The sequence below is a fragment of the Mustela nigripes genome, chromosome 6, assembly GCF_022355385.1.
Source record: "Mustela nigripes isolate SB6536 chromosome 6, MUSNIG.SB6536, whole genome shotgun sequence".
Taxonomy (NCBI): Eukaryota; Metazoa; Chordata; class Mammalia; order Carnivora; family Mustelidae; genus Mustela; species Mustela nigripes.
The window spans coordinates 52,631,396-52,659,329 of NC_081562.1; the positions used below are offsets into that span (position 1 = coordinate 52,631,396).

Here is a 27,934-nt window from a genome sequence, read left to right on the forward strand (position 1 = left end):
AGCAGGCTCCACACCCAGTACAGAATCCAACGTGGAGCTCAATCCCATAACCCTGAGATCAACCTGAACTGAAATCAAGAAGCAGATGCTTAACTGACTGAGCCACCCCGGCAACCCCACAATGCTTTACTTTTTGTCTTCAGGCTGATTACTACTAAATAAATATATATCATCTATGCATTTATTTAAAATAATCTCTTTTCTATGATGGCAGGAACTTTGCTTTGTTCACCACTGTAGCCTCAATGCCTGGAACCATGTCCAATATATAGGACATAATAAATATTTGTAATAAAATGAATGTTTGGTTACTGGGTATTAACCATATAACTGATCCACAAATTTTAATCTTCAGGTGCAACTAGTGAATGGGAAAGGTGTCCCCATGCCAAACGAACTTGTCTTCATCATATCAAATGAAGCTAACTATAACTCCAATGCCACCACTGATGAGCATGGCCTCGTTCAGTTCTCTATCAACACCACCAACATTAAGGGTACCTCTCTCACTGTCAGGGTAAGTTTGAGAAGTTACCAATGGCATGAAGTAGCCTAAAGGTAATGATACTTCCAAGTTGCATTTAGTCCTATGGAAACAGAAAAATAAATTAATAAATAAACAAACAAACAAACACCCTTCAGTTTTCAGGGTGCTAGGATTAAATGTGATGTTTAATTTCTTTTTTAACAGTTGATGTGTTATTTTGAAATAACAATAAATAAAAATTTACATATAAGAAATGATAATGCAAGCTCCCTTTACCTTGGCTATCATTGTAAAGTCCAGTTTAACATCACTAGCATGTGCTTTCAAGTATATATACTCTCAACTGTTGTTCCTACTTTATTTTTGTCCTGCTATTCTAGTTTTCTCCAGGTTTTTGTTATACCCTTATAACTTACTTTGTATAGCATAGAGTTCTCTATTCATCAATAGAAATGTAGATATATAGTAACAGATATATTGATACACAATAGATATTACATAGCAATGATAAACAGAATAAATAATATATTTTATTGACTGCACTTTAAATAGATGGCATGAAAGCCCATACTTTCTAATAATTAAAAACTGAGCTTTCATTCATTTATTCAATCAAGAAGTCTCTTGGAGGGGCACCTGGGTGGCTCAGTGGTTTAAAGCCTCTGCCTTCAGCTCGGGTCATAATCCCAGGGTCCTGGGATCGAGTCCCACATCCAGCTCTCGGCTCAGCGTGGAACCTGCTTCCTCCTCTCTCTCTGCCAGCTTCTCTGCCTACTTGTGATCTCTGTCTGTCAAATAAATAAATAAAATCTTTAAAAAAAAAAAAAAAGATGAAGTCTCTTAGATGTTTTCTAAGTGCTAGGCAATGTTCTCATCCTGAAAATAAAAATATTATTTTTAGGGGCACCTGGGTGGCTCAGTGGGTTAGCCTCTGCCTTTGGCTCAGGTCATGATCTCGGGGTTCTGGGATCGAGCCCCACATCCAGCTCTCTGCTTAGGAGGGAGCCTGCTTCCTCTTCCCCCTCTGCTTGCCTCTCTGCCTATTTGTGATCTCTTTCTCTCTCTCTGTCAAATAAATAAATTCAATCTTTTTTAAAAAATTATTTTTAAACACTCCCTCTTTTTGATAATCATTTACCTGTTGTCACTAGAATATATATTAAAATAGAAATAAAATGTTTTGCTGACACAAGGATTCACTCACACCACTTGGGAGGTGAGGATGAGAATAAGGAATAAGGAGTAGCTTCTACATGGAGAAAAGTTAAACTACAACTCAAATAGGGCCTATAAACCTTGAGAGTCCAGAGCCACAGAAATCTTTAAAAATAACCAGCCTAGGACAGCCCAGGAGAGAGTGACTTCAGCTAATTCACCAACTCAACTCATGAACCAAAGCCATTGACAGAAAGTGTTCTCAGACCCCTATGGCTGCAGTATCACATTTATTCATAGTACCTTTTTGAAACCCATCATAAATAGGTTTCTGGAATGTAGTTCTTCAGTTTCTGGAGAGTATTTAATCTCTTCAGTGCAGTTTTATAGTTCCAGCCTCTCTGTCTGCATAGGTAAAGTGGCCCCAAAAACGTCGAGCAAATTAAGCAGAGCAAAGATGCCTCCATGTATGCGCTTCAGAAATTTAAACACCAACCCAAGGAGCCTCTGCAGGGTTTATCTGCAATACAGATACACATCATTCACTTTTTACTGTGGAGCCAAGTCTTTCAAAGTCTTTCTAAGTACTAGTTAAGGGAGAACAGTGAACTAATGCAGTTTTGTGAGAACACTGATTCTCTATGACATACGATCTGGAAAATAATATCATTTTTTAAATTCTTTAGGTCAGACACAAGATTCCTAGTCCCTGTTACGCCTACCAGTGGCTGTTGGCAGAGTACAAAGAAGCTCATCACACTGCTAATCTTGTATTCTCCCCAAGCAAGAGTTTTGTTCGCTTAGAGCCCCTGCCTGGTGAACTGCCCTGCGGCCAAACTCAGACAGTTCGAGCACATTATATTCTGAATGGACAGGTCCTGCGGGAGCTGAAGGAACTCGTGTTCTATTATCTGGTAAGAAGGAAGCCACTTCATTGACTCACCCATAGGCAAAAACCCTCTGTGAGGCAAGGAATTACGAAATTCTTTAAGCCATCACTATTTTGACTTAATATCCAAGTTCCTATTGGAAGTTCGACTTCTCTTAGGGCTAATTATTGCCAGCTGGAGCTCAATACAGCAAACATAATGCATGAAGGGCAGGATGTGGGGTACAAGATTTCTGTCAGGCAAATAAAATTTCTTTTCCTTTCCTTTTTTGCAGATCATGGCAAAGGGAGGCATTGTCCGAATTGGGATGCATGTGCTGCCTGTGGAACAGGGAGATAGTGAGTATTTCCACAGTTGTACATTTTTGTCCCACTTCAACATAGTTGGCCTTAAGTTGCAGAAATACCAGAAAAAGTTTCAAATAAACAGTGGTGATTTCCATCAAACTCTAATAAATGAGAAGCTGAGAGGAGAAAGAAAGAAAGAATGGGTGTTTGTTTGTTCGTCCATTTTGCCCCTTATGAAATATTTCTTTTCTTTTCCTTCAGCTTCTTCTGTTCGGATTACTTAAAATGATGAGGTTGTTTTTTTAGAATCTATGCTTATTCCAGATTTTAAAACCGTAAATATTCATGGAGCTTCTTCTCAAAATGGTATTTTAGAACTGTTTCAGGAAACAGAGAGAAGGCAAAATCTTGGAATACTTCCTATACACTAGGAGGTCTTTTGCTGAGTCATTTATATCTTTGTATCATATTTCCTTTTTGAAGATAGTTCTGATTTATGGAAAGTTGAATTGGATACTTCCACTATTGAATTGGACTCTTGCCATGAACAAATATGGAACAATATAAACCTCTGAAGTTTTCTGCTCTTCTAAGGAAGTTTGAAAGACCTCTTATAAGAAAACTATCAGTGAGCTACTTTCTTAACTATCAGTGAGCTACTCTTTTGATGCATCTTCATAGCAACAGAAAAGCACCATTGTAGACTTATTTATAGAACCTTAATAAGACTACGTAGGCATCGAAAAACAACTATCAAAGGAGCACAGTATTCCCTGTAAGAAAAAAAAAATTAGAATATTTTGTTCATAGAAAGTTAAAGAAGATATAAGGATAAATACAATGTGCTAAACCCTTGGCGATTACATCACACAACTTCAGGTTCTATTCCCCTCCTCTAGTGTGAAGTCTTGATCAAATAGTAGCCAAGTGGATGTCTCCATATCCTCAGATAGCATCAGAAATTTAGAGATGGGCTAATGCTGAAAATTGGTGTGAAATCATTATATGATTTATAAGAGAGCACTTAAATAAAGTTTTTTCTAAAGCTAGAGTTCTTAGTGGTAGAGAATTCTTAGACATAGACATTTATTTATTACATCTACTTTTTCTTTTATCTGTTACACCAACTAATAGAAACGGTCACTCACCAGCCCAGACTCCTAAAAATAGTTTTGTGCAACAGAAAAATTTCATTTCAGCCCTGGGGAGTTGTCTAAGCCATAATCACCTCCTCATTTTCTCTGTGCTCCAGTGAATGGCCATTTTTCCGTGTCAGTCCCCGTGGAGATAGACATTGCTCCCATCGCTCGATTGCTCCTCTTCACCATTTTACCTGATGGGGAAGTGGTCGGGGATTCTGCAAAATACAAGGTTGAAAACTGTCTAGCCAACAAGGTGGGTTTCTTTATCATGAAATTTTCAACATTTAAAACCAAAAGTTGCTATTATTATCAATTATGTTCTGCATGTGAACACTGGGGCCAAAGGAATTAAATGAATTTTTCAGAGTTTCTAGGCTAGGTAATGGCAGAGTCACACAAAGAAGCCATGTCATTTGACTCTTGGTTCAAAATTCTCATGCATTGTCTCTTACTATATGATACAGTTCAGAATACCTTGTTCCTTTCTATGATGAAGTGTTGGAAAATATGTAAGCAAGTTTTTAAGGCTACTAAAGAGCCAAAAGAAAAATACAAGAGCATCTAGAACCATTTGCGTTCAACCCGCACTTGATAAACACCTTACCATGTGCCAAAGGTAAAAAATGACGTCTCAAATTTAACAATTTATAAGAATAATTAGATATCATTATAATGGCTCAACTGATTCTTGAGCATCAGAATGATGTGTAAGGGACAAAAAGCCCCAAGACTCACATGGTGCCAACCATCACCAAGTCAGAGTGAGCGTATATTGAATGTGAGGAACCCTCGGGAAATGCTTGTGAATGCACAGTTAAATCAGGACATTTGTTTTTTCGACTGTTCTTCCCAATTCCATAGGTGGACCTGAGCTTCCGTCCAGCACAAAGTCTTCCGGCTTCACATGCCCACCTGCGAGTTTCAGCTTCTCCTCAATCGCTGTGCGCCCTCCGTGCGGTGGACCAAAGTGTGCTGCTCATGAAGCCTGAAGCAGAGCTGTCCGCAGCCTCGGTGAGTTCCCAGCAATCTTGGGGGTCAGGAAAGGCCACACAAGGGGCTCAGAGCAAGGAGAAATGCCTACCTGAGTAAGATCAGATCTATTAAAATTTTATTTATCTAGGAGTTCATAGGTTTTATCTCCTTCATGGGCCCTTTTTTGATAAGAAATATATTACATTTGAATACATAGATATTTATTTACATAATTTTTATATATGCATACACAAACATGTATATGTATATGTTTTTGTATGTGTATACATATATTAATAAAATCATATACCATTCGAAGCTCCTGAAATCCTAGAGCTTAATCATACTAGTAACAGTCGTCTTCAAGTTAATTTGTTGAAATGTTTGAAAAAGCCTAACAAAAGTGGTGCACTGACTTCAACTAAAACTGATATGAAATATGAAATTTCTGTTTTTATTTCTTTTTTAAGATTTTATTATTTCTTTGACAGACAAGTAGGCAGAGACACAAGCAGAGACAGAGAGAGGAGGAAGCAGGCTCCCCACAGAGCAGAGAACCTGATGCAGGGCTCTATCCAAGGACCCTGGGATCGTGACCTGAGCCGAAGGCAGAGGCTTTAACCCACTGAGCCACCGAGGCGCCCCAAATTTCTGTTTTTATAAGAATTATATCAAACACTGTATGTCCCAAGATGAACACAATTTCTGAAGGAAGAAACACTGTCTCTGATGAAAAAAATTTGGAAAAATGAATTAATTTCATTTACCAATTGCATTGCTAAATGAAATCCTTTAAAATGTTGGGTGAATAGAAGAAATAGCACAGGGGTGTGGCCAGAGTAGAACAATGAAAAACAACACGAGCTAACAGTAACCTGCTTACATCTTCAGATTTTCTATGAGTTCAGTTGAAATAATCTCTTCCTTAAGGTACTTTTTTTCTCACTATCAAAATTTTACAAAGGGAAATTTATATTTTACTCTCTGAAAAAGAAAGTTATAAGAAAAGACATCTAGGGGCGCCTGGGTGGCTCAGTGGTTTGAGCCTCTGCCTACAGCTCAGGTCATGATCTCAAGGTCCTGGGATTGAGCCCCGCATCAGGCTCTCTGCTCAGTGAGAGCCTGCTTCCCTTCCTCTCTCTCTGCCTGCCTCTCTGCCCCTCTGTGATCTCTTATCAAATAAATAAATAAAATCTTTAAAAAAAAGAAAGAAAGAAAGAAAGAAAAGACATCTAACATTTTGGTCCTTCCAAATGGAATTTAATTGAAAATATTAGAATTCTTCTAAAGAAAGTATTAAGTACATTTCAATGGGAATAAGCGGATACATGGGAAAATAATGATGTTTTTATGTTTATATAACATAATTTTTTAGTTCTCGGTAGGGGTTCTAAATTATAACAATGTTGGCAGATAGATAAGGCAGAATGTCCTTCCTATTGGTTTGTTAATTAAAAAAGTAGAAACTTTTAGGTAGTTAATAGTAGACTTTGGTTAGAACACTAACTCACTAACCCAATCCTCCACAGCCTTGATAATATTTTACTAATGAAACACTTCGCTCTCAATAGCATAAGCCATCCATTCAACACATACTTATTTAGTGTCTGCTGTGTTCTAGGTGTGCCCACTACTTGCTGAAGTGTTGGGGATCTAGTAGTAACCTACTCAAAAGACAAAAAGCCATGCTCTCATGGAACTTATGTTTCCAAAGATGAGATAGATAGTATCACATAATACGCTTTAGAGAAAATAGCAGAGCAGGGAGGTGGGGAATAGTAAGACAGCTACCTCTGAGAGAGCATTTAATTCCATTACCCTATTTACTTGACCAAGCAGTTTTAAACTCCTCTGAATATAACACAGTGCACTATCAGCATTTTTACATCTGTCTTCCCCTTCCCTTTCAAATGAATTTGAAAACATCGTTTCCAGTATTTTATGTACTGTGTGAAGATTTGGAGCATTTTGTTCCCATGAATAATACCTAAGAAAATACTATCCTGCCCTACATATAGGACATACACTTATTCATGTGCCAGTTTAGAACATAAGTTCATTAACTTTGTTACACACTAGGTCAGTTGTGAACCAGAAGGAGAGACAAAGCCATCATTTCGTTCTATCAACCTGAAGTTTTATACTATACTGTTTCAAATACAGCAGACATCAATTTATCTCAATAAAATTTTATTCTAATCCAGTATGGAGTCTAGTGTTTGCCTCTGAACTGTGTAACAAATTATTGTGGTCTTTGAGTACTCAGATGGGAATGTTTAGGTTTTTTTTTTCTCTTAAAACTCTTAAAAACAGCTTTGAAATCATATCTGTAAATAACTGAAGTGACAGTGGTGCTCAAAGACTGGTGGTGATTATTGTTTTCTCTTTGCATTTAAGAAGAATAAGCCACAAATAAGTTTGTCCTTTTGTCCTTTGCATTTGTACAGGTTTATAACCTGCTACCTGTGAAGGACCTCACCGGTTTCCCTGGGAGCTTGAATCAACAAAAGGAAGATGATAGAGATTGTATCGATCACCAAAATGTCTATATCAACGGGGTCATGTATTCCCCGGTAACAAATACAAATGAAAAAGATATGTATAGCTTCCTACAGGTAAATTCCTTATACACTAGATGATCCGTTCTGAAGATTTACAAAATATTATATGTGAAAAAAGTACTTATTGTAATGCCTTCATGTCATAATTGAAGGTAATGGGACACAGAGAGGTGACCTCTCCAAGGTCACTAATAGGTGCAGATCTGCTAATAGCAACAGAGCCAGGGCTAGAATTTTTTGGACTAGTAATCAAGTGTTTTTTTTTTAATTTTTTTAATTCAGTTTTCCTAAAAATCATTGCCTGGTGCTATTTATAAAGGATCATATATATAAAATATTACTGTTAAAAGAATTTTAACAACAGAATAAAATTACCTCCATATGTATACCAATATCCCTTCTAAAGATATGAACATTGAAAGTTTAGTATTAAGTTAATTGAATTATTTGTGAAATGCAATGAAATATATGCCTGTATATATTTTAGAATACTTACGTGCTGATTAAGTGATAATCTCCTTTACAGGATATGGGCTTAAAAGTGTTCACCAACACAAAGATTCACAAACCCAAAGTATGTGCACAGCCTGAAAACATAGTAGCACACTCAACTCAAAGACTATTGGCTTCTCCAGGTAAAAAAAATAATAAAAGTTAATACATTGAGTCAAATAAAAGAATATTTTAAAAGATAAAATGTGATAAAATTAACAAAAAAGTCCTTGTGATTCAGATACATTAAGGTTCTCACTCAAGATCACAGAGCAATACAAACTCCAAATTTCTGATTGTGTCAAGCCCCTGCATGCTGGAGAGAATATGAGGCAGACTAAGATGTTTTCTGAGAGGTACAGTAACATCGTGTGTCGACTATACTTCCATTTTTAAAAAGAGAGAGAGAGAAGGGCAGATAAGCAAAATGAAAGAAAGGGTTAATTCTGACTGAGCAATCAAGAAAGTCATTCATAAAAGAATGACTCCCTCTAATAAATGGAGATGTGGGAATGGGCAAGGTTGAGAAGGAAAGATAATTTCCAGAGAATAAGTATAAACTTATCTGTTGTGAAACAGAAATATTCACAAGTTGGGACTACATTCTCACCAGTTAGATAAGGAAGCCCTTTAATTACCAGAATTAGCACCCAGTATTCATGTTGAAGTCACATTCATTTGTCAATGAAATGGATTACTTTACTGGTGAATCAGATGATACTTTACATTTATTTCTAGACTGATATCGTCAAATCATGGTGGAATATAGGTTGAGTACATCTAGAGAATGTGTCAAAAATCAAGGAAAGCGTTTGGTGAAAATTAACTGGTTATATGGAATTTAAGTAAATATTATTATATTTTTTTATTATTTATAAATAAAAGTCTACCATCCTTTACAGTAGAATTTATAGTAAACTTACATATGTACAAGGTATATATATATATATGGGGAGGGTGTGGGGGGCTGTGATATACAAATTTTTTTCAGAGAACTGATTGTTGAATATTTACCAGTACACTATTAACAGAAGGTAAATAGATGAGAAAATCTGACTGACTTTCTGGCACATGTGGAAATAAAGAATTTTTTTAATCCTTGATCCCCCACTCCTATAAACTTTCTCAGAGCCATTGTCTTCATGTTTGGGTATGATGTTTCTTTGATCCCACAGAGGAACACACCAAATGGGAACTAGTCCTGTCCTCCTCCCAACACACTTCCTATCACTTGCCTCTTGAGACAGAGCACAATGACCACATAGGACTCTTTTTCTACTCCATAGACCATCCTAAGCTCCTTCTTAGGGCTCTGCCCTCTGCTTGCGATTCTTTTCTTCCAGCTCACTTAGAACTGACCTAAGACTTCAGGATTCAGCAAAAATACCACCTCCTCAAAGAAGCTTTCCCTTATCACCCAAGCATCCTCTCCTGGTTCTTGTCTGTTCCATCACCCTATTTATTTCTTTTGTAGCATGTATTATAATCTCTTTATCTGCCGTATTTATTATTTCTGTCTCCCCCCCTCACCCACCATAGTCGTATCTGGATTGCAAAGAGGCAATGAATTTATGGAGATGGCCCTTGTTTCCGAGGCTCCCCCAGAGACTGTGCGAAAGTACTTCCCTGAGACGTGGATCTGGGACTTGGTGGTGTTAGAGTAAGTAACTTTCTTTATATATAAAAGGCAATGATATAGACTTCTCACAAGTTCCCATTTTTAGCCAATTTTTCAATATCCAAGTATCTCTTAGACACATTGCATCAGAGCTAAGAAATTTTGCACACAGTTAGTTCTAAGACTTCCAGAAAATAGGAATAAGGAGTAAATATGATCAGGCCCTGCAGAGACTAACACCTATAAGAGATTCTCCAGTGGCCAACAATCATGAGTTAAAAACAGAATCAGTCAGGCCAACTACACACCATTGTAGTAGAACTAAAACTTTAAAAACCCTGCCCTCATTAGAACAGTATTTTAAAGAGTAAAATTTAAGAGCAATCTCAAAATACATATTTGTTTCATAAGAATAGTGTCTATACTAGAAAATGCTATAATTCTGTGTCTATAGGAAATTCTGATAAAGACTAGAATTGAAAACAGATTTGGAAGTAAAGGACTTCTTAAATTTTCCCACTTTGATGATACTCTCTTTTATTGACATTTCTACTGGGTGCATAAGTCATGACAATAGAATTATTTATAGGGATTCTCTTGCTAGAAAGGATTTCCTTAACTGCTCACTTTCAGTTCTTCACATTGCCATCCTCCCCAGCTCATCAGGAGTGGCCGAAGTGGGAGTAACTGTCCCTGATACCATCACGGACTGGAAGGCAGGGGCCTTCTGCCTGTCCAATGACACTGGACTTGGTCTCTCTCTTCCTGCCTCCTTCCGAGCCTTCCAGCCCTTCTTTGTGGAGCTCACAATGCCCTACTCTGTGATCCGCGGAGAGGCCTTCACACTCAAGGCCACTGTCTTCAACTACCTTCCCAAATGCATGGTGGTAAAGACCTCTCTTTTCTAAATTGAACACAATGTATGGCAGTCAAGTAAATTAAAAATCCTATTCTTTGAAATACTGACAAACTCCTATGTATAACGGGCTCTTACCCGAGGAGGAATACTCTCAGAGATACTCAGATGTGATAGAAGCTATGGTTGCTGAGATTTCCATATACTCGCACTTCAAACAAGCCTCGGACCCTTGCCCCAACCCCATAAGATTAGGAAGTTTGCACACTATGAAGATTCCTGACATAGTGAACAAAAATCAGTAGGCTTCATTCTCATGTCCTAGATCCAAGTTTTTGACTTGTACATTCCATATATTTAACTTTTATATATCATCATAAAGCTTAATTAGATTAAACCTTACTTTGAAAGTTACTTATGAGCATCTTACCTCTGCTGAGCCCATAACAGTTTATAAATCTTGAACACTCTTGCTGGGAGAGCTGAGGGAATGTTCAAGATCCCAGGCCAAAGAAGTAGAAGTTCCACAGGCAGAGGCGTTCTACTTTTCCTGACCTCTTGTGTCACCCCACAAAAGAGCAGATTATTTGTATTAAAATACAAAGATTTCAATGTCAGATCCACTGTTAGGTAGTCAGTTTATATTTAGATCAGTTTCAATATTAGGCAACTTAATATCTAAGCAGTCCCCCAATATGCTTTGTTTCAAACCGTTCTACCTTTGGTTCCCTTCTCCCTCTAATCTGTCTCTTTGTCTCTGTGGTTTCAGGTTAGTGTGCACCTACACCTGAACTCTGCATTCCTAGTCCAGGAGAAGGAACAGGCACCTCACTGCATCTGTAGCCGGCAAACCATGTCCTGGGCAATAAGGCCAAAGGTGTTAGGTGAGTAATAGTCTCCTAGAGGCAATTCTCTACTCAAGAATTGTATATATCAGTTGGATCCTTACATCTAGTGCTACTTCCCTCAGGCAAAGACCATGCCCCTCACACACACACACATCACCCCTGTTGCCACTGCCTTGTAGATACTTTTTCCTTTGTCTTTTATTCTAGGATGTCTAGAAGACTATCCCCTCCCTTCGCTTGCCTCCATCTATCTCTGCCTTGGATTCTCAGGGTCACTAGCCTCTAGTTGATGCTGCTTCCATTCCTGCTCCTGTGTTTTCATAAAACACACACAAAAAAAAGCTTATAAGGATTGAGCACTCATAAATCTTGAGGTTTGGAGGCATGGCAAAAGAAGGAGATGGTACTCATCAGTATTGCCCCTTTTTTAGGAAATGTGAATTTCACCGTGAGTGCAGAGGCACTGGCATCTCAAGAGATATGTGGGAATGATGTGGCGGTGGTCCCTGAATATGGCAAGAAGGACACCATTATTAAGTCCTTGCTGGTTGAAGTAAGTAAGCCTACCCATTCGATAGGTCACCATGAGCCAATAAAAACAATGGTGCGTTGAAGGTTCCAAGTTTTAGGTAAGAAGGGCTAAATAATACATAAGCACAGAATATTTCACAATAGTCTCTCCTCTCTCTATCTCTCAGTCTCTATCTTTCTTTCTCTCTTGATACTTACATAATTTTTCCTCATTTTCTACTCTATCAACCTATCTCCTTCATATTGCTTATACTTATCGATTCTTTATGTAATACATTTGGAAGTCAGCTCCAATTCTTCTCTTCCTGATCAGGAAATTGGTGGTTCCACTATCAACATAATTGTCCATTCTCACCTCTACCTTTCTTTCTTTCCACCTATAGCCTGAAGGACTAGAGAAGGAAGCAACATTTAATTCCCTGCTCTGCCCATCAGGTAAGAGTCATTCATCATAATTAAAATAGCATTGACTAAAGTTTCTATAATATTTAAAGTTCAGAGAATCCTCTATCTTATTCCTACACCTCCTTATGAGCTAAGACCCAAAGAACCATTGACCCATTTGATAAATGAGGGAAGCAGTTCTTAGAGAAACCACATAATTTGATCAGGAGACTATTCCTAGCCCATGCTTTCCAAATTTTTATCTGTTATAGCACCTGTACAAACACTCAAATGCCCTTCCATGTATGACGTGGTTACATAGAAAGTGAGTAGAATCAAATGAATATTGCCAAAAGGAATGTTTCCTTGATTATTTAGTTACAGAATAAATTGAAACAAATTCAAGCCACCTCAATATTGAGTTTTGCATAGGCAAGAGCATTTGATAATGGGACCATGCTGTGTCCTAAAGAAAGAATAGTCTCAGCCTATACCATTATTGTCATATCAATATTTGTTTGATGCCAATCTTGTACCTAATGTTCTATCAGTCTTTGGAGAAGATACTAAAGAAACTCACAGCAGAAGATATATTTATTTTGGTGGAAAGTGTTCTAGTCCAAACAAAAACACAGAATGTTGATACACTAAGAAAGTTAATCAGCACAATATGTTCTCACCTCAAACAATGTCAAATCAATATCATATATCTTTTTTTTTTTTGCCTTTCTCTTTGGTTTATATAATATTCAGTTTATATAATATTTATATATATATTTCTCTTCTGTTTGCATAATGAACAGTTCTGTTTATTATGCTTATTATACTCTCAAGACTGCAAATATATAAAATATGTTCTAAAAACATAATTGCCTGGTTGTTTAGCCTTATTTCTACATTTAAGTAAATTTGCCACCAAATCCTTTTATCTTGGTACGACTTCCATCACTGAGCTCTTTTTATTTATTTCTTGTGTATCTAGGGATAATCATCAAGTAGTTTTATTAAAATTAACTTAATTGCCCATGTAATATAAAAATACATTCTCCTTTACAAGATTAAACAAAACTTCAGGAGCGCCTGGGTGGCTCAGTGGGTTAAGCCTCTGCCTTCGGCTCAGGTCATGATCTCAGCGTCCTGGGATCCAGCCCCACATCGGGCTCTCTGCTCAGCAGTGAGCCTACTTCCCCCTCTCTCTGCCTGCCTCTCTGCCTACTTGTGATCTCTCTCTCTCTGTCAAATAAATAAATAAAATCTTTCAAAAAAAAACTTCATATTAAAGGGAAACTTTGTCAATACTTTAATGATCATCCATGTATGTTTAGAAATAATATGCACATGAATTTGTTTATATATATGTGATTTTTATAAATGGTATATGTTCCATTCTATAACTAACATTTTATAACTTTTTACTGAGCAACCTGTTCTAGAAATCTAGCCATATTAAATTATAGAACTAGGTAATCTTTTTTAGTCCCTTTTAATTCCGTACTATCAATATATCATGGTTCTGATTGTTTTTTAGCTATTGCTCAATTTTTTTAACTATTTGCCAGAATGAATGAATGAATGAATGAATGCCTCCTTATAAACACATGAAAATATATTTAAGGTAGATACCAAAATGTGAAATTCCTAAGAGGGAACATATATATTCTTAAATTTTAATAGAACTTAAAAACCTTTCCTTTATTACCGAAATGTGTTACTATTCCCACCAGTTTATATTGTCCTGCACAATCACCATCATCTTTAACCATCAGAGTTTTCAGTTTTCCTGAAAAATAGTGTTGTTTCAATCTTAATTTCTATACTCACAAGTGAATATGAGCTTATTTTTACATATTCATGAATGACTTCATATCCTTTGACCATTCAGGTTCTAGTGATTTGTCTTTTTTTCTGCTTCATCTGTATTACATTGATTCTTTATTGAATAAGTTGCAAATTTTTTTTGCTTGGCAATTTGTCTTTTACCTTTGTTTATGGCATCTGTTTTCTTATTTTTTTGAATGAATGAATTTATTTAACATATAAATAATACATACATAAGTATGTATTACATTTCTATCTCTTACTACATTTTTATGTGATAAGAACACTTAATGTGAGATCTATCTTATTAACAAGCTTTTTTAATAAATATTTTTCTTTATTTATTTGACAGACAGAGATCACAAGTAGGCAGAGAGGCAGGCAGAGAGAGAGAGGGAAGTGGGCTCTCTGCCCAATGTAGGGCTAGATCCCAGGACCCTGAGATTACAACCTGAGCCAAAGGCAGAGGCTTAACCCACAGAGCCACCCAGGTGCCCCTTATTAACAAGTTTTTAAGTGTACAGTATATTGTTAATAGTAGGCACTGTTCTAGAATGTATGTTGGTACAACCACTCTGGAAAACAAGATGGAAGCGCCTCAAAAAATTAAAAATGAGCTACCCTATGACCCAGCAATTGCACTACTGGGTATTTACCCCAAAGATATAAATTACATGATCCAAAGGGGAATATGCCCCCCAATGTTTAGAGCAGCAGTGTCCACAATAGCCAAACAATGGAACGAGCCCAGATGTCCATCGACAGATGAATGGATAAAAAAAGATGTGGTGTATATATATATGTATAATGGAATATTACTTGGCCATTAAAAAAATTAAATCTCACCACTTGCGACAATGCGGATGGAACTAAAAGGTAGTATGCTAAGCAAAATAAATCAGTCAGAGAAAAGCAATTATCATGTGATCCCACTGATATGTAGAATTTAAGAAACAAAAGAGAGGATCATAGAGGAAGGGAGGGAAAAATAAAATAAGACAAAATGGGATAGGGAGACAAACCATAAGAGACTTAACTAGAGGAAACAGGGGTGCCTGGGTGGTTTAGTGAGTTAAGCGTCTACCTTCAGCTCAAGTCATGGTCCCAGGTCCTGAAATCAAACCCCACATCGCAGTCCCTGCTCAGTGGGGAGTCTGCTTCTCTCTCTCCCTTTGCCTCCTCCCCTGCTTGTGCTGTCTTAAAATCTTGAAGAAAAAAAAAACTGCAGGAAGCCCACTTAGGGTTCCTGGAAGGGAGGGGGATGGGAGGATGGGGTCACTGGGTGATGGGCATTAAGGAGGGCACGTGGTAGAATGAGCCCTGGGTGTTATATAAATATGACTGATGAAACTGAGCTCTGCTTCTGAAACTAACAATGCACTGTATGTTAATCAATTGAATTTAAATTAAATAGTAGGCACTGTTCTCTACAACATAATCCTCTTGCATAACTGAAATTGTGTACCTTTTTTTTTTGAATTTTGTACTCTTTGACAAAAGTTTCAATATTAATTTCATGAGGAAGGGAGGCAGCATGAAAATAAATACTAAATTTTCTTTCATTATCCTGAAATTTACCAGTACTAAAACGGCGGTACATATATGCCTGTCACCAGCAATTATTTTATTTTCAGTGAGTCAAACGTTGTTCATCTTCACCCCCCACACTCTCACATCTTCCACAAAAATACTATCTTCATATCTGGTGAAATTTGATGGCAGTGAGGACAGAGCATTATTATAAAATTCAGGAACTTTCAGAGATTTTTTTCTTTGCTTGTGTATACATTAGTGTTTTTTTCATTACACTGTTGAATAAAGAGGTTAGAGATGAACACTAAAGAGATCATCTTGGGATAACCATCTCATGCTAGCCACAGGATGACCACAACAGAGTCACAACATCATGGACACTTCTCAATCTGTAGCCTTCTTTTGGAATATACTCTACATATGGGGGAAAAGAGGGATGAGGAAGGAGAATTTCTGGAAATCTCAGTTTCCCATTCGTACACATTTAAGATAAATACACACACACACACACACACACACACACATATGTGCATATGTATATATATATTTTTTTTAAACAAGCATATTAAAAGAGTGACAACTTTTCAGAAGTTTAAGTGTAAGGCACAGTTCTGGCTTCTGGGTTTGGAGCTCTTCAAGACATACATGTCAGAAATAATTTCCATTATTTCTCTAGGTGCTGAGGTATCTGAACAATTATCTTTGAAGTTGCCAGAGAATGTAGTAGAAGACTCTGCTCGAGCCTTCACCTTCGTATTGGGTAAGCTCCAGCCCTAGTGAGTTATTCTGCTCTATTGATAGTTTTTCCTTTTTCCTTTTCCATAAATACTCGAAATCACAATTGTAATATTAACTTGGTTTTTCCCTCTTTCTCTGGACTTGTGTATTGTTCCCAATCATACTTCTGTCCCTGGACAGCTCACCCTTCCTAAAAATATTTATTTTTCAATCTTCCTAAAATTATTCATTTCCTCTTAATGATTCACATAGATTATAATCTATAAGCTTTATCACATCCCATCTCTCTCACTCTCTAGGAGACATACTGGGCTCTGCCATGAAAAACATACAAAATCTCCTCCAAATGCCCTATGGCTGCGGAGAACAGAATATGGTCCTCTTCGCTCCCAACATCCATGTTCTGGATTATCTAAATAAAACCCAACAGCTGACTCCAGAAGTCATGTCCAAGGCCATTGGCTACCTCAATACTGGTGAGTGATTAAATGAGTGAAGACTTCACAGTGTCATTTTAACAATAGATTGGATTTCCTAATAGGCTTGAGTTACTTATCAAGTCTATGATATGTTAGCGAATCATAGTATCATAGTTACTATGATAGGAAGGACAGTTAATTTTAAGATTATCCAGGGTCCAGCCTCTAATAAATGTTTAAAATGCAGAACCTTGTAACATAGGACAGCACAATTTAAGAAATATCACAAGAGAAACCAAAGCATTTTAGTAATTTCTCTGGCCGCAGCATACACAGTCTGTCATATTGTTTCATTAACCTTCCGTTTCAGGTTACCAGAGGCAGCTGAATTACAGGCACCGTGATGGCTCCTATAGCACCTTTGGGGAGAAATATGGCAGGAATGAGGGCAATACCTGGTAAGTGATTGACAGTTCTTTGAGGTCCTATTTTTTTACCAGCTCTTTACATATATTATCACAATTACATTCACAGTAACCTTATCAGATATGTATTATTAAACCTCTAGAGCATGAGCATAGGGAGAAGGAGAAGCAGGCTTTCTGCTGAGCAGGGAGCCCTAGTTGGTTATACTTGACAAATATAGCAAGGTAACAAGCGGAAAAGGGGACATTCAACTATATGTTAGGTTTGTCCCCCAAATTCATCCAGTTAGTAATAATCAAGGTATTCTTTCTAAAACAGCTAGTTTTTTAAGAGGAAGAGAGCACGAGCAGGGGGAGGGACAGAGGGAGAGAATCTTAAGCAGCCTCTGTACTCAGCACAGACTCCAACGTGGGGCTCGATCTCATGATTCTGAAATCCTGACTTGAGCCAAAAATCAAGTCAGACAATTAATTTCAGGTGGTTAACTGACTGAGCCACCCTGACACCCAGAAACAGCTATTTTTTAAATGGTTACTTTTTTTCTAGAATAGCTCCCATAGCCATGAGTTTTTTAATATATGGCCAGTGAACATATCCTCTAACTTCTAGATAAACCATGTTCACTTCAGCTTTTAATGTTTTTAGATCACAGTCATCTTGACTATGAATAAATTCACTCATAGGAAGAAAGAAAAGAGGAGAACCCAGTGACAAGCAACATTGTTTTAAAATCCCTAAAGCATGGAATTGAGCCACTGGGTGGCTCAGTCAGATAAGCACCTGACTCTTAATCTCTTAATCTCAGCTCAGGTCTTGATCTCAGGGTCACAAATTCAAGCCCTGTGCTGGGCAATAAGGTGGGTGTACAGCCTACTTAAAAATAAATGGATAAATAAAATCCCAAAGGCAGACCAAAGCAGTTTGAAGTTATTCAATCTTTTTTTTTTATTCTTTTTTTTATTCAATCTTGTAAGTAAGGAGATTCTGCCATCTACAGAAGGAAATCTCTAAAGAGAAGAAAGCCTTACTCAAATAAATCAAAACAAGTAACATCAGAAGTTCTTATGGGGTGGCTCAGTGGGTTAAAGCCTCTGCCTTTAGCTCAGGTCACGATCTCAGGGTCCTGGGATCAAGCCCTGCATCAGGCTCTCTGCTCAACAGGGAGACTGCTTCCCCCTCTCTCTCTGCCTGCCTCTCTGCCTACTTGAGATCTGTCAAATAAATAAATAAAACTTTTAAAAAAAGAAGAAGAAGAAGAAGAAGTTCTTAGACTCTCTGTAGCAATGAGAAAATGAGTCAGCAAGGAAATACTAGATGTAGCCAACGAATCAAGCAGTCTAAAGGCGATGTGAGTTCTAAATACACAGGAATGTGAGTATGACTCACATCAATGTAAGCAGTGTCATAGGAAGCTTTTTCTGTGCCACAGTTATAAAACTATTGTAACAACATAAATATCATCTCCTCCGCCCTGCTCAGGCTCACCGCCTTTGTAATGAAGACTTTTGCCCAGGCTCAAAACTACGTCTTTATCGAGAAATCACACATCACCCAAGCCCTCATCTGGCTCTCCCAAAAGCAGAAGGACAATGGTTGTTTCAGGAGTTCCGGGTCTCTGCTCAACAATGCCATTAAGGTGAGGTGTTCTCACATTCGTTTTGGTTTTGTTTTTGTTTTTTTTTTTTTTCTAATAAGATTTTATTTATTTATTTGGGAGAGAGAGAGTGAGAGAGCACGAGCAGGGGGAGCAGCATAGGAAGAATGAGAAATAGGCTTTCTTCTGAGCAGGGAGTCCAATGTGAGACTCCATCCCAGGACCCTGAGATCATGACCTGAGTCGAAGGCAGACACTTAACAGATTTTGATTTGTCCATTTATGATGTCCACAAGGATGAAAGAAGGTAATAATATAGGAATATTTTAGCAAAGGTAACTAACTAACTAAAAAATAAATAAATGAAACCTGGATAGTACCAAGAAAGAGGGGATGGGACTTAGCTTGATTGTGGTAACTGGCCCCATGGGGAGGAATCTGAATCGGGATAAACTCCAGGACACAGCAGAAGGCAAAGAGCTGGTGAAGAGCGTGCTCAGAAGTTAAATTACTCTGATCTCACCCTCTGACTCTCACTTACAGGGTGGAGTGGAAGACGAAGTGACCCTCTCTGCCTACATCACCATTGCCCTTCTGGAGATTCCTCTCCCTGCCACTGTAGGTACCACCCCCTCCCCTGCATAGTTCTAGATGCAGTGACATCGCTGCCCTGCTGTCAGAACCAGCCCTCTGCTCAAAGTCCAGTGTCCGCTCTCCTTTTATGCCTGGGATGGTGCTTCCCAGATCAGCAGAAAATTTGGACAATCCACTAAGAAAGATTGACACCATCCCAGAGATGCTATTTCTCCCCTATGAACCTCCCACTGCTGCCATATACACACCCAAAATGAATTCTAAAAATATGGCCTGTGTTCCTGACTTATGAATGTCATGATAACACGAAGATACTTTTCTCTCCATCCACAAGAAAGAGAAGAGATGAACACATGCCTTTGGAAATTGACCTGTGCTTCCTTGGTTCCCTCCTTGTTCCCCACCCCAGCACCCCGTTGTCCGCAATGCCCTGTTCTGCCTGGAGTCAGCCTGGAAGTCAGCAAAGGAAGGACCCCATGGAAAGCATGTCTACACCAAGGCACTGTTGGCCTACGCTTTCGCCCTGGCAGGTAACCAGGAGAAGAGGAGAGACGTACTCAGCTCCCTTCATGAGGAAGCCGTGAAGGAAGGTGAGCGCACATCTGCGGTCCTCTCCCCGCCCCCATTCTCTGTGTCAAGAACCGTACAGCAGAACCCCCACACCTACATCCTGTGACCCCTTTCCCCTGTCTTCACTATATCATTATATTACTATATTATTTATATCACTGTAAAATCTGGGTTCTCTTAAGCAAGTCACACATCAAAAAATAAGAGGCAGTGTAGTGTAGTAGTGAGACACCCAGCCTCTAGAGACTAGCTCCAAAGCGTCTTCTCCTACGAGGGCTTGGACAACTCACTTACCATGTCTGTGTTTCAGTTCCTGCAATGATAAAATGCGGATAATAGTCTTTACCTCATAGGGTTCTGTCAATATTAAATGAATGAATACAAGCAAAGCACTTAGTAAATAATATGGTACAAGTAAGTGCTGTGACAGGATTACCTATTGTGATTTTAATAGTCATTCTTTTTTTTTTTAAGTTTTTACTTACTATTTGACAGATAGAGATCACAAGTAGGCAGAGAGGCAGGCAGAGAGAGAGGAGGAAGCAGGCCCCCTGCTGAGCAGAGAGCCGGATGCGGGGCTTGATCCCAGGACCGCGTGATCATGACCTGAGCTGAAGGCAGAGGCTTTAACCCACTGAGCCACCCAGGTGCCCCTTTAATAGCCATTCTTAAGATACACCCAGTCCTTTCCTGGTGCATCATACCTTCTTAAACATAAGAAAAGAGTGAAGGAAGTCACCTCACAAATAAATTATGGTATTTTATGCTCATATCAAAAGTCTGATAATGTTGACAAATCTATTCATATTCACACGATATTTCTATGTGTGCGGTGGTCTATATGAGGGGTCAAAGAAATAGAAAGTAAAAACGCAAATAATATTTTATCCAGTAAAACATATTTTACCTTTCACCCTTGACAGTGCCATTAATTGCTTATCCTTAAACTGTATTGGGAATATTTTAGATATGTAAACCACTTTATACTTTCCTCCCAGTTTAAGAAACACGAAATGACCAGTGCAGGAAAAATTCCCTGTGTACCAATCCCACCCCAAAAGGTAGCCATTATCCTGAATTTGTCCTTATAATTTCCCTGGGTTTCTTTATTTTTCCTACATACCTATTTCTAAACAATATTTGGAATTTTTATGTGTTCCTCATCTTTACATAAAGGTATCACACTTTTGAGTATTTCTGCATCTTGTTTTCTTGCCTGTTTGTCTGCCTTTTGTTTTTGACATTGAACCTTGGGGGAAGAGGAGGCCCCATATGAGTGCCTGTGGCTCTAATGCATTATTTTCACTGCCACATAATATCTCACGATATATACATAGGTCATGATTTATAGTAAGGAGTCTCTCCCTCATGGACGTTTTCTTGTTTCTTATTTGTGGCTATTACAAACCACGCTGCAATGAACACTCACAAACATGCCTCCTTGTACCTGTGTGTTTCTCTGAGCTACACTTCCAAGAAATGAATTGCTGATTAGCAAGCTTAGCACATCTTCCTCTTTGCTGGATATTCCCAAATTGCTCTCCAAAGAGCAGTTTCCTTCCCAAGGCAGCGTAAATCAGTTCCTATTATTTTCCATCTTCATTAGCCTTTGGTATTTTAAGGATTATGTACTTTTTCTGGCCTAAGGAGTATGAACTCTATTATCTCATAACATCTGTGATCCTCACAAGAAACTTCTATAGAAAAATTTGTAGAGCGGCACCTGGGTGTCTCAGTGGGTTAAACCTCTGCCTTCGGCTCAGGTCATGATCTCAGGGTCCTGGGATGGAACCCCGCATCGGGCTCTCTGCTCAGTGGGGAGCCTGCTTCCTCCTCTCTCTCTGCCTGCCTCTGGCTACCTGTGACCTCTCTCTGTCAAATAAATAACTTTTTTTTAAAGAATTTTTTAAAAAATTTAAAAAAGAAAAATTTATAGAAAATTTAACAAAGCCTAGATAAGGTCTGATTAACATCAAAAAGAGGAAATCCCCACAGCTGGTGAAGGATCTTGCTCTGCTCTTTCTCCCCAACAACCCAACCACGGCAACTTTATGGAAACTGACGGCTGTGGGCTTCTGACTCCAGCAACATGTCTGCCTTCACCTAACTGAAACAAACCAAGTTCAGATTTACACAGAAGGAAAAGCGTCTAGATACGGTTAAGAGTGTACTCCTCACTTCAGCTCTGCCTTAGGCATTTTCACTTCACTTAAATAAGAATAGGTAGTCACTCATAAATCTCTTCTTCTCATTTCCAGAGGGTTCTGTCCATTGGGAGCGACCTCAGAAACCCAGGGAACCAGTGGGGCATTTTTACAAACCTCCGGCTCCCTCAGCTGAGGTGGAGATGACATCCTATGTGCTCCTGGCTTACCTCACAGCCCAGCCTGCCCCGACCTCAGAGGAGCTGACTTCTGCCTCGCACATCGTGAAGTGGATCACAAAGCAACAGAATTCCCACGGGGGCTTCTCCTCCACCCAGGTCTGTGTTTCCCAGAACCTTTCACTTCACCTTTAGGTAACAAAAGTTTTGGGATGGGCACCTGAGTGGCTCAGTAGGTTAAAGCCTTTGCCTTCAGCTCAGGTCATGATACCAGGGTCCTGGGATCGAGTCCCACATTGGGCTCTCTGCTCAGGAGGGAGCCTGCTTCCCTTCCTCTCTTTCTGCCTGTCGCTCTGCCTGCTAGTGATCTCTGTCAAATAAATAAATAAAATATTTTTTAAAAAAAAGTTTTGGGGACGCCTGGGTGGCTCAGTTGTTTAAGCTGCTGCTTTCGGCTTGAGTCATGATCCCAGTATCCTTGCCTGGTGGGAAGCCTGCTTCTCTCTCTGCCTCTGCCTGCCACTCTGCCTGCTTGTGTGTGCTCTCTCTCTCTCTCTCTCTGACAAATAAATAAATAAATAAAATTTTTAAAAAAAATTGAACAAGCTATAAAGACACTCAAGAAGAAAAACTAAAGTTGAGAATAACTTGAATGAGGTAAATATTACAATATTCAGGAATAGTGAGAAATAAGGAAAAATGAAATTCAAAGAGGGCTAAAAAGAAAATGTCTGCAATCCTGGGACCCCATCCTTGTTACCATCATGGACTTCTCCTCCCGATAAAAACTCTACCTCCCTAAAGAAATGGGACCTGGTATGCAATGGCCACAGCAGAATGAATTTTTAAAAAAACAACAGCAACCAAAAAAAAAAAAAAAAACCTACCTTCTGGAATCTTCTGGAAGTTCTAAGAGTGCCTTTCAAAAGTACCTTTCAAACTGTTCCCAGGAATGCTGCTCAAAACCCAATAACCTCTCCTTGCAAATCTCTCCATTTGTAGGTCCCCTTTAACTGGCTTATTTTAAAGTGGATATATTTTATACTTCTACTATTCACCTCTTACTATACAACCATCTGTTCACCAGGAGCATGAAGAATTTTTTTTACTGGGCCAACATCCTAAGCCTAACTCTATAATCTTATATTTGAAAAATTCATCAATATGTACACAGCAGGTCATTTCATCTTCAGAGAATTTAGCCCCTACAGGCTAAACCTAAAAGAGAAAGAGAAAGTGACAAAATGGCATCCCATCTTTTTTCCATTGTAATTTATCTCTTAATTTTCCAAATGAATGGAAAAAACTGAATACTTTTATTACAAGCCATTCTTTCTTAGTAATCTATTATTTAATGGTGAGTGCTGTGAAATGTGTAAGCTTGATGATTCACAGACCTGTACCCCTGGGGCCAATAATACTTTATATGTTAATAAAAATAATTTCTTTTAAAACCTGGAAAAAATAGAAATCTGTTCTTTAAAGACTCATTCAGGTTCAGGTTCAGTGCTGATGACAATGGAGAATATGACATGTGGGGATGGGAGGAATCCAGACTTCCAATAAAAAAGGGAGAGCCAAAAGTAATTATAATTAAGCATGACCCTCATCGTGGCTGCAAAGGACCTTGGGCTTCCTCAGAGCACTGACCTCACTGCAGAGCAGAGTTTCATCTGGGCTGAGAGCCAGATTGAATTTTGGCTGAGTGGTGGCGGGTATGACCACAGTTACCAAGTACGACCTCTTAGGCAAACAACTAATGCCAATAACTGATTCCAATTCATGTATATTTTCCACATTCCATATCCCACAAGTATTTATAGATAGAAAAAGATTCATTTTCTGAGAAATAAAATGCTCTCCTAAAGCAGATATGCGACTGTTATGGTTCTATCTAAGGATTAGAATCAATCTTGAAATTAGAGCTCCAGTATTTAAGTAGTGAGGAGAGCCGGAGAGAGGGAATCAAGGCCCCCGTAGTGGCGGCTGACGTGGGCCTTTGGGCTTCAGAAGGTTACCAAGCCTACGCAGGTTCTCTCACTCCTGTCTTCCAGGACACAGTGGTGGCTCTCCAGGCCTTGTCCAGATACGGAGCAGCCACCTTCACCAGGACTGGGAAGCCCACACAGGTGACCATCCAACATTCGGGAACACTTGTCACCAAATTCCAAGTGGACGACGACAACCGCCTGTTACTACAGCAGACCTCACTGCCAAAGGTGCCTGAGGAATATACCATGACAGTGACAGGAGAAGGTTGTGTCTACCTCCAGGTGAGACTCTTGGTCCACATTAGCCATTAATCTCTGACTCGGCAGAGGAGAAGGCAAGTCAGAGAAAGAGTTGAGGAAATTGGGAGGACAAGAGAGAAACACAGATTTTTGTCTTTGATATTCCACAGACATCCCTGAGATACAATATTCTGCCAGAAAAGGCAGAGTTCCCATTTGCTTTGGAGGTACAGACTCTGCCCCAAAGTTGTGATGGACCCAAAGCCCACACCAGCTTCCAGATCTCCCTGAATGTCAGGTAAGACCTCTGCCTGAATCATCTAATTCTGGTTAGAACAACCAGTCCTCTTACTGGAGTTCGTCATTAAGCTGAGCAGCATGTCCATAAATATCTGCACTACGTTTATTGAAAAAGCAGTGTGTCCTCGGGTTCATACAGAATTTCTCTGTGGTGGGGTATATATTCATGGTATGTCCTGTCTCCAGGATCTATGCTTGTCGAACCTCATTATTTAAAGGTTAATTCCCCTCAATAATAGCTAAAAAAGGAGAACATTCATCCTTGCCTCTGACCTGAATTCCTGATTTAATATGAATGTCATTGATTCATTCTCGGATTTCATACTATTACAGAATATAAAATGTATATTCTATGTATATGTGTACATGTATGTACATGTACATGTAATATAGAATATTGTAATAGAATGTAAATACTGACCATTTCAGCAGGATGCACCATAAAATGATAAGATCAGTCGACCAATAAGCCAATCTCATTTTATAGCTCTGTGTTCTAACATATTCAGTCTTATATTTATGGACTTTATATTTTGTAAGTTTTATGCAGTTCTAATAAGGCTGTAATGGTAGACCTTTTGATATTTGATATCATCCTTGCTCTATCCAGGGCAGATATGGAGAATTCTTGAAAAGCATGAATAGAAGGAAGTAGTGACTCTCTAGTTAGAATTCCTGCTGGCAATAAATAAATCTCAGATTATATACAAAATAAACAATTTGGGGGAAAAATAGATAAATATGCAGCAGTATTCAGATGGCTCCAGGGCTAACAAAAAATGTATCTGTCTACAAGAATATTCTAACCTGGGTGGGGATACTATTCAGGAAAAAAAGTTAAAGTATATGTCACAAATAACTGGCCGAAATTAGAGGTCTCAGACCCAGCTCTGCATCACATGCTTTCTCAAACTGAGCCGCCTCAAGTCCACACACGTGAAGTCCTGACTGTACCTACGGTACAGCCTGGTCTTTGTGGCTTCAACACATTCCCTGGAGATTGTAATGCTTCCGCTTGGGGAGGACATTTAGGAAGACTTCCCATGTACCTTTGAGGGCAGTGAGGGCTTGCTCTGGGCATAGAAAAGGAGAATATTTAGTAACACAGAAAACCTTAACTCCTTTCTTCCCTGAATCTTCAGTTACACCGGGAGTCGTCCTGCCTCCAACATGGTGATTATTGACGCGAAGATGGTGTCCGGCTTCATTCCCCTGAAACCAACAGTGAAAATGGTAGGTCTAACGTATGTCCAGGAGGCTCTATTTTATTTAATGTTTTAGGTGTCTCTGGACTAAGAAAATATTAATATCTTTTCAGTAACTTCTATCAAACACAAATACTTTCTCCAAAGTCAGAAATATAATATAACATATATATATATATATATATATATATATATATAACATAATATAACATAAAACATGCTTGCATACAGGTTTTTTGGTTTTTTAATGTGTGTGGTTTTTTCCCTCATTAAACTTTGTTTTAGGGGGTCTCAAAATTCTGACAGATTTTTTTTTTTAAGATTTTATTTATTTATTTGACAGACAGAGATCGCAAGCAGGCAGAGAGAGAGAGGAGGAGGCAGGCTCCCCCTGGAGCGGAGAGGCTGATATGGGGCTCGATCCCAGGACCCTGGGATTATGATCTGAGCTGAAAGCAGAGGCTTTAACCCACTGAGCCACCCAGGCACCCCACTGACAGATATTTTAGTCAAGTTGCTCCCACTAGAAAGTACTTGTTTTTAAAACTAATAAGTTAAAACTCACACACACACACACACACATATACACAAATGAATGATCCACAAAACATTCTCTCTTCCCTCCAAGGTTTTCTGGGACATTTTTATCATTTTATCATTAACCAGTCTTCCTTTTAGACTTAAATGGCCAATTGAGACACACAGTACTGTGATCATTCTTCTACAGCTAGTTAGGACTGGGGTGGCAGGCATTAGGGATAATATTCATTGAGCCTCCTGAGCTTTCCAGGCAGACGTGGTGACCTTGCCAACTCCAGCAGGCTTCCTGTCCACTGCTTTGATGACACCCACAGAGACTGTCTGTTTCATGTTACAAACAGCTCTTTTCCAAGAGCCACATCTACTAGAAGAAGAATGTCAACAAGCTCCTGCTTTCATGGAGCTTAAACACTTAAGATAAAGCTTGGGGCGCCTGGCTGGCTCAGTTAGAAGAGCATGAAACTCTGGATCCTCAGGGTCATGAGCTTGAGCCGCATATTGGGTGTAGAGGGCTACTTAAATAAATAATAAATAAAACTTTTAAAAAAAGAAGAAGATAAAGCTTATGCACCAGTGGAAAAAATACAAAAATGACCAATAAACAAAAATGACCAATAAATATTAACTCTAATTATTACAGAAGTTCAAAGAAAAATGAGATTGCTGTAAGAGCAAGCAAAAAAAAAAGTCTTAAGAAAAACCCTCCTTCATGAAGGAACAGAATGTACATCGAACATCGAAATACAGAAAATTCCCAAGTTTAGGATACTTGTTCCACTTCTCTTCAGATACATCAACTTTCCACATAGGTCATGTGTCCTACTAATATCAAACCCTGCATCCCAATTATCTCTCATTTTTTTATGTAAAAACATCATCATCTTCACTTACAAAAATCCCGTGAAGAAACTTTACCCTCAGGCTTAATTTGGTAATAAAAATTCTTCGTTTCTCTGGTTTTCCCAGAGACTTCATATGTTTATTAACATTTGTGATGTATTAATTTTCTTCAGCTTGAAAGATCTAACCATGTGAGCCGAACAGAAGTCAGCAACAACCATGTTTTGATTTATCTGGATAAGGTGAGAGCCCTGCCAATCTAATTGCAAAAAATATAGGTAATATACAGGTAATAATCTCTTGAAGGGAGATACATTAATCCTATCCTAAGGAAAGTGAATGAAGGCATTTTGGAGACATCACCTCCATGGCAAAAGTTTGAGCATTCTAATATTAATTCCAGTAAATACTCTCCTCTTCTTTATTTGCAATTCATGTAAGACTATGGGAAAAACTGACTATTATAATATAGGAATATGAATACTTCTTGGACCTCATAAACAAAAATTCTCTGCACAATGTGTTTATGTCCATAACCTATTTTTGAACATATCAAGTAATGTAAGAAAGAAACCCAATG

The 27,934-nt window shown here is 38.6% G+C and overlaps 1 protein-coding gene across 2 annotated transcripts in view; it reads left to right on the forward strand.

Moving 5' to 3' along the window:
- Positions 1-27,632, forward strand: part of A2M (alpha-2-macroglobulin) — a 39,410-nt gene extending 11,778 nt beyond the window's left edge. For both annotated transcript variants that reach the window (XM_059402571.1, XM_059402572.1), the window contains exons 11-33: positions 356-517; positions 2,329-2,556; positions 2,807-2,870; positions 4,072-4,214; positions 4,823-4,972; positions 7,381-7,548; positions 8,021-8,129; positions 9,526-9,646; positions 10,263-10,491; positions 11,230-11,344; positions 11,740-11,861; positions 12,223-12,274; positions 16,251-16,334; positions 16,612-16,788; positions 17,102-17,189; positions 18,637-18,793; positions 19,295-19,369; positions 19,755-19,935; positions 22,174-22,397; positions 24,293-24,511; positions 24,640-24,767; positions 25,912-26,002; positions 27,528-27,632. In XM_059402571.1, coding sequence (XP_059258554.1) covers positions 356-517; positions 2,329-2,556; positions 2,807-2,870; positions 4,072-4,214; positions 4,823-4,972; positions 7,381-7,548; positions 8,021-8,129; positions 9,526-9,646; positions 10,263-10,491; positions 11,230-11,344; positions 11,740-11,861; positions 12,223-12,274; positions 16,251-16,334; positions 16,612-16,788; positions 17,102-17,189; positions 18,637-18,793; positions 19,295-19,369; positions 19,755-19,935; positions 22,174-22,397; positions 24,293-24,511; positions 24,640-24,767; positions 25,912-26,002; positions 27,528-27,617 — 3,177 coding nt within the window. In that variant the 3' untranslated portion in view covers positions 27,618-27,632. The remainder of the gene's footprint in view (positions 1-355; positions 518-2,328; positions 2,557-2,806; positions 2,871-4,071; positions 4,215-4,822; positions 4,973-7,380; positions 7,549-8,020; positions 8,130-9,525; positions 9,647-10,262; positions 10,492-11,229; positions 11,345-11,739; positions 11,862-12,222; positions 12,275-16,250; positions 16,335-16,611; positions 16,789-17,101; positions 17,190-18,636; positions 18,794-19,294; positions 19,370-19,754; positions 19,936-22,173; positions 22,398-24,292; positions 24,512-24,639; positions 24,768-25,911; positions 26,003-27,527) is intronic.
- The last annotated feature ends 302 nt before the right edge of the window (positions 27,633-27,934 follow it).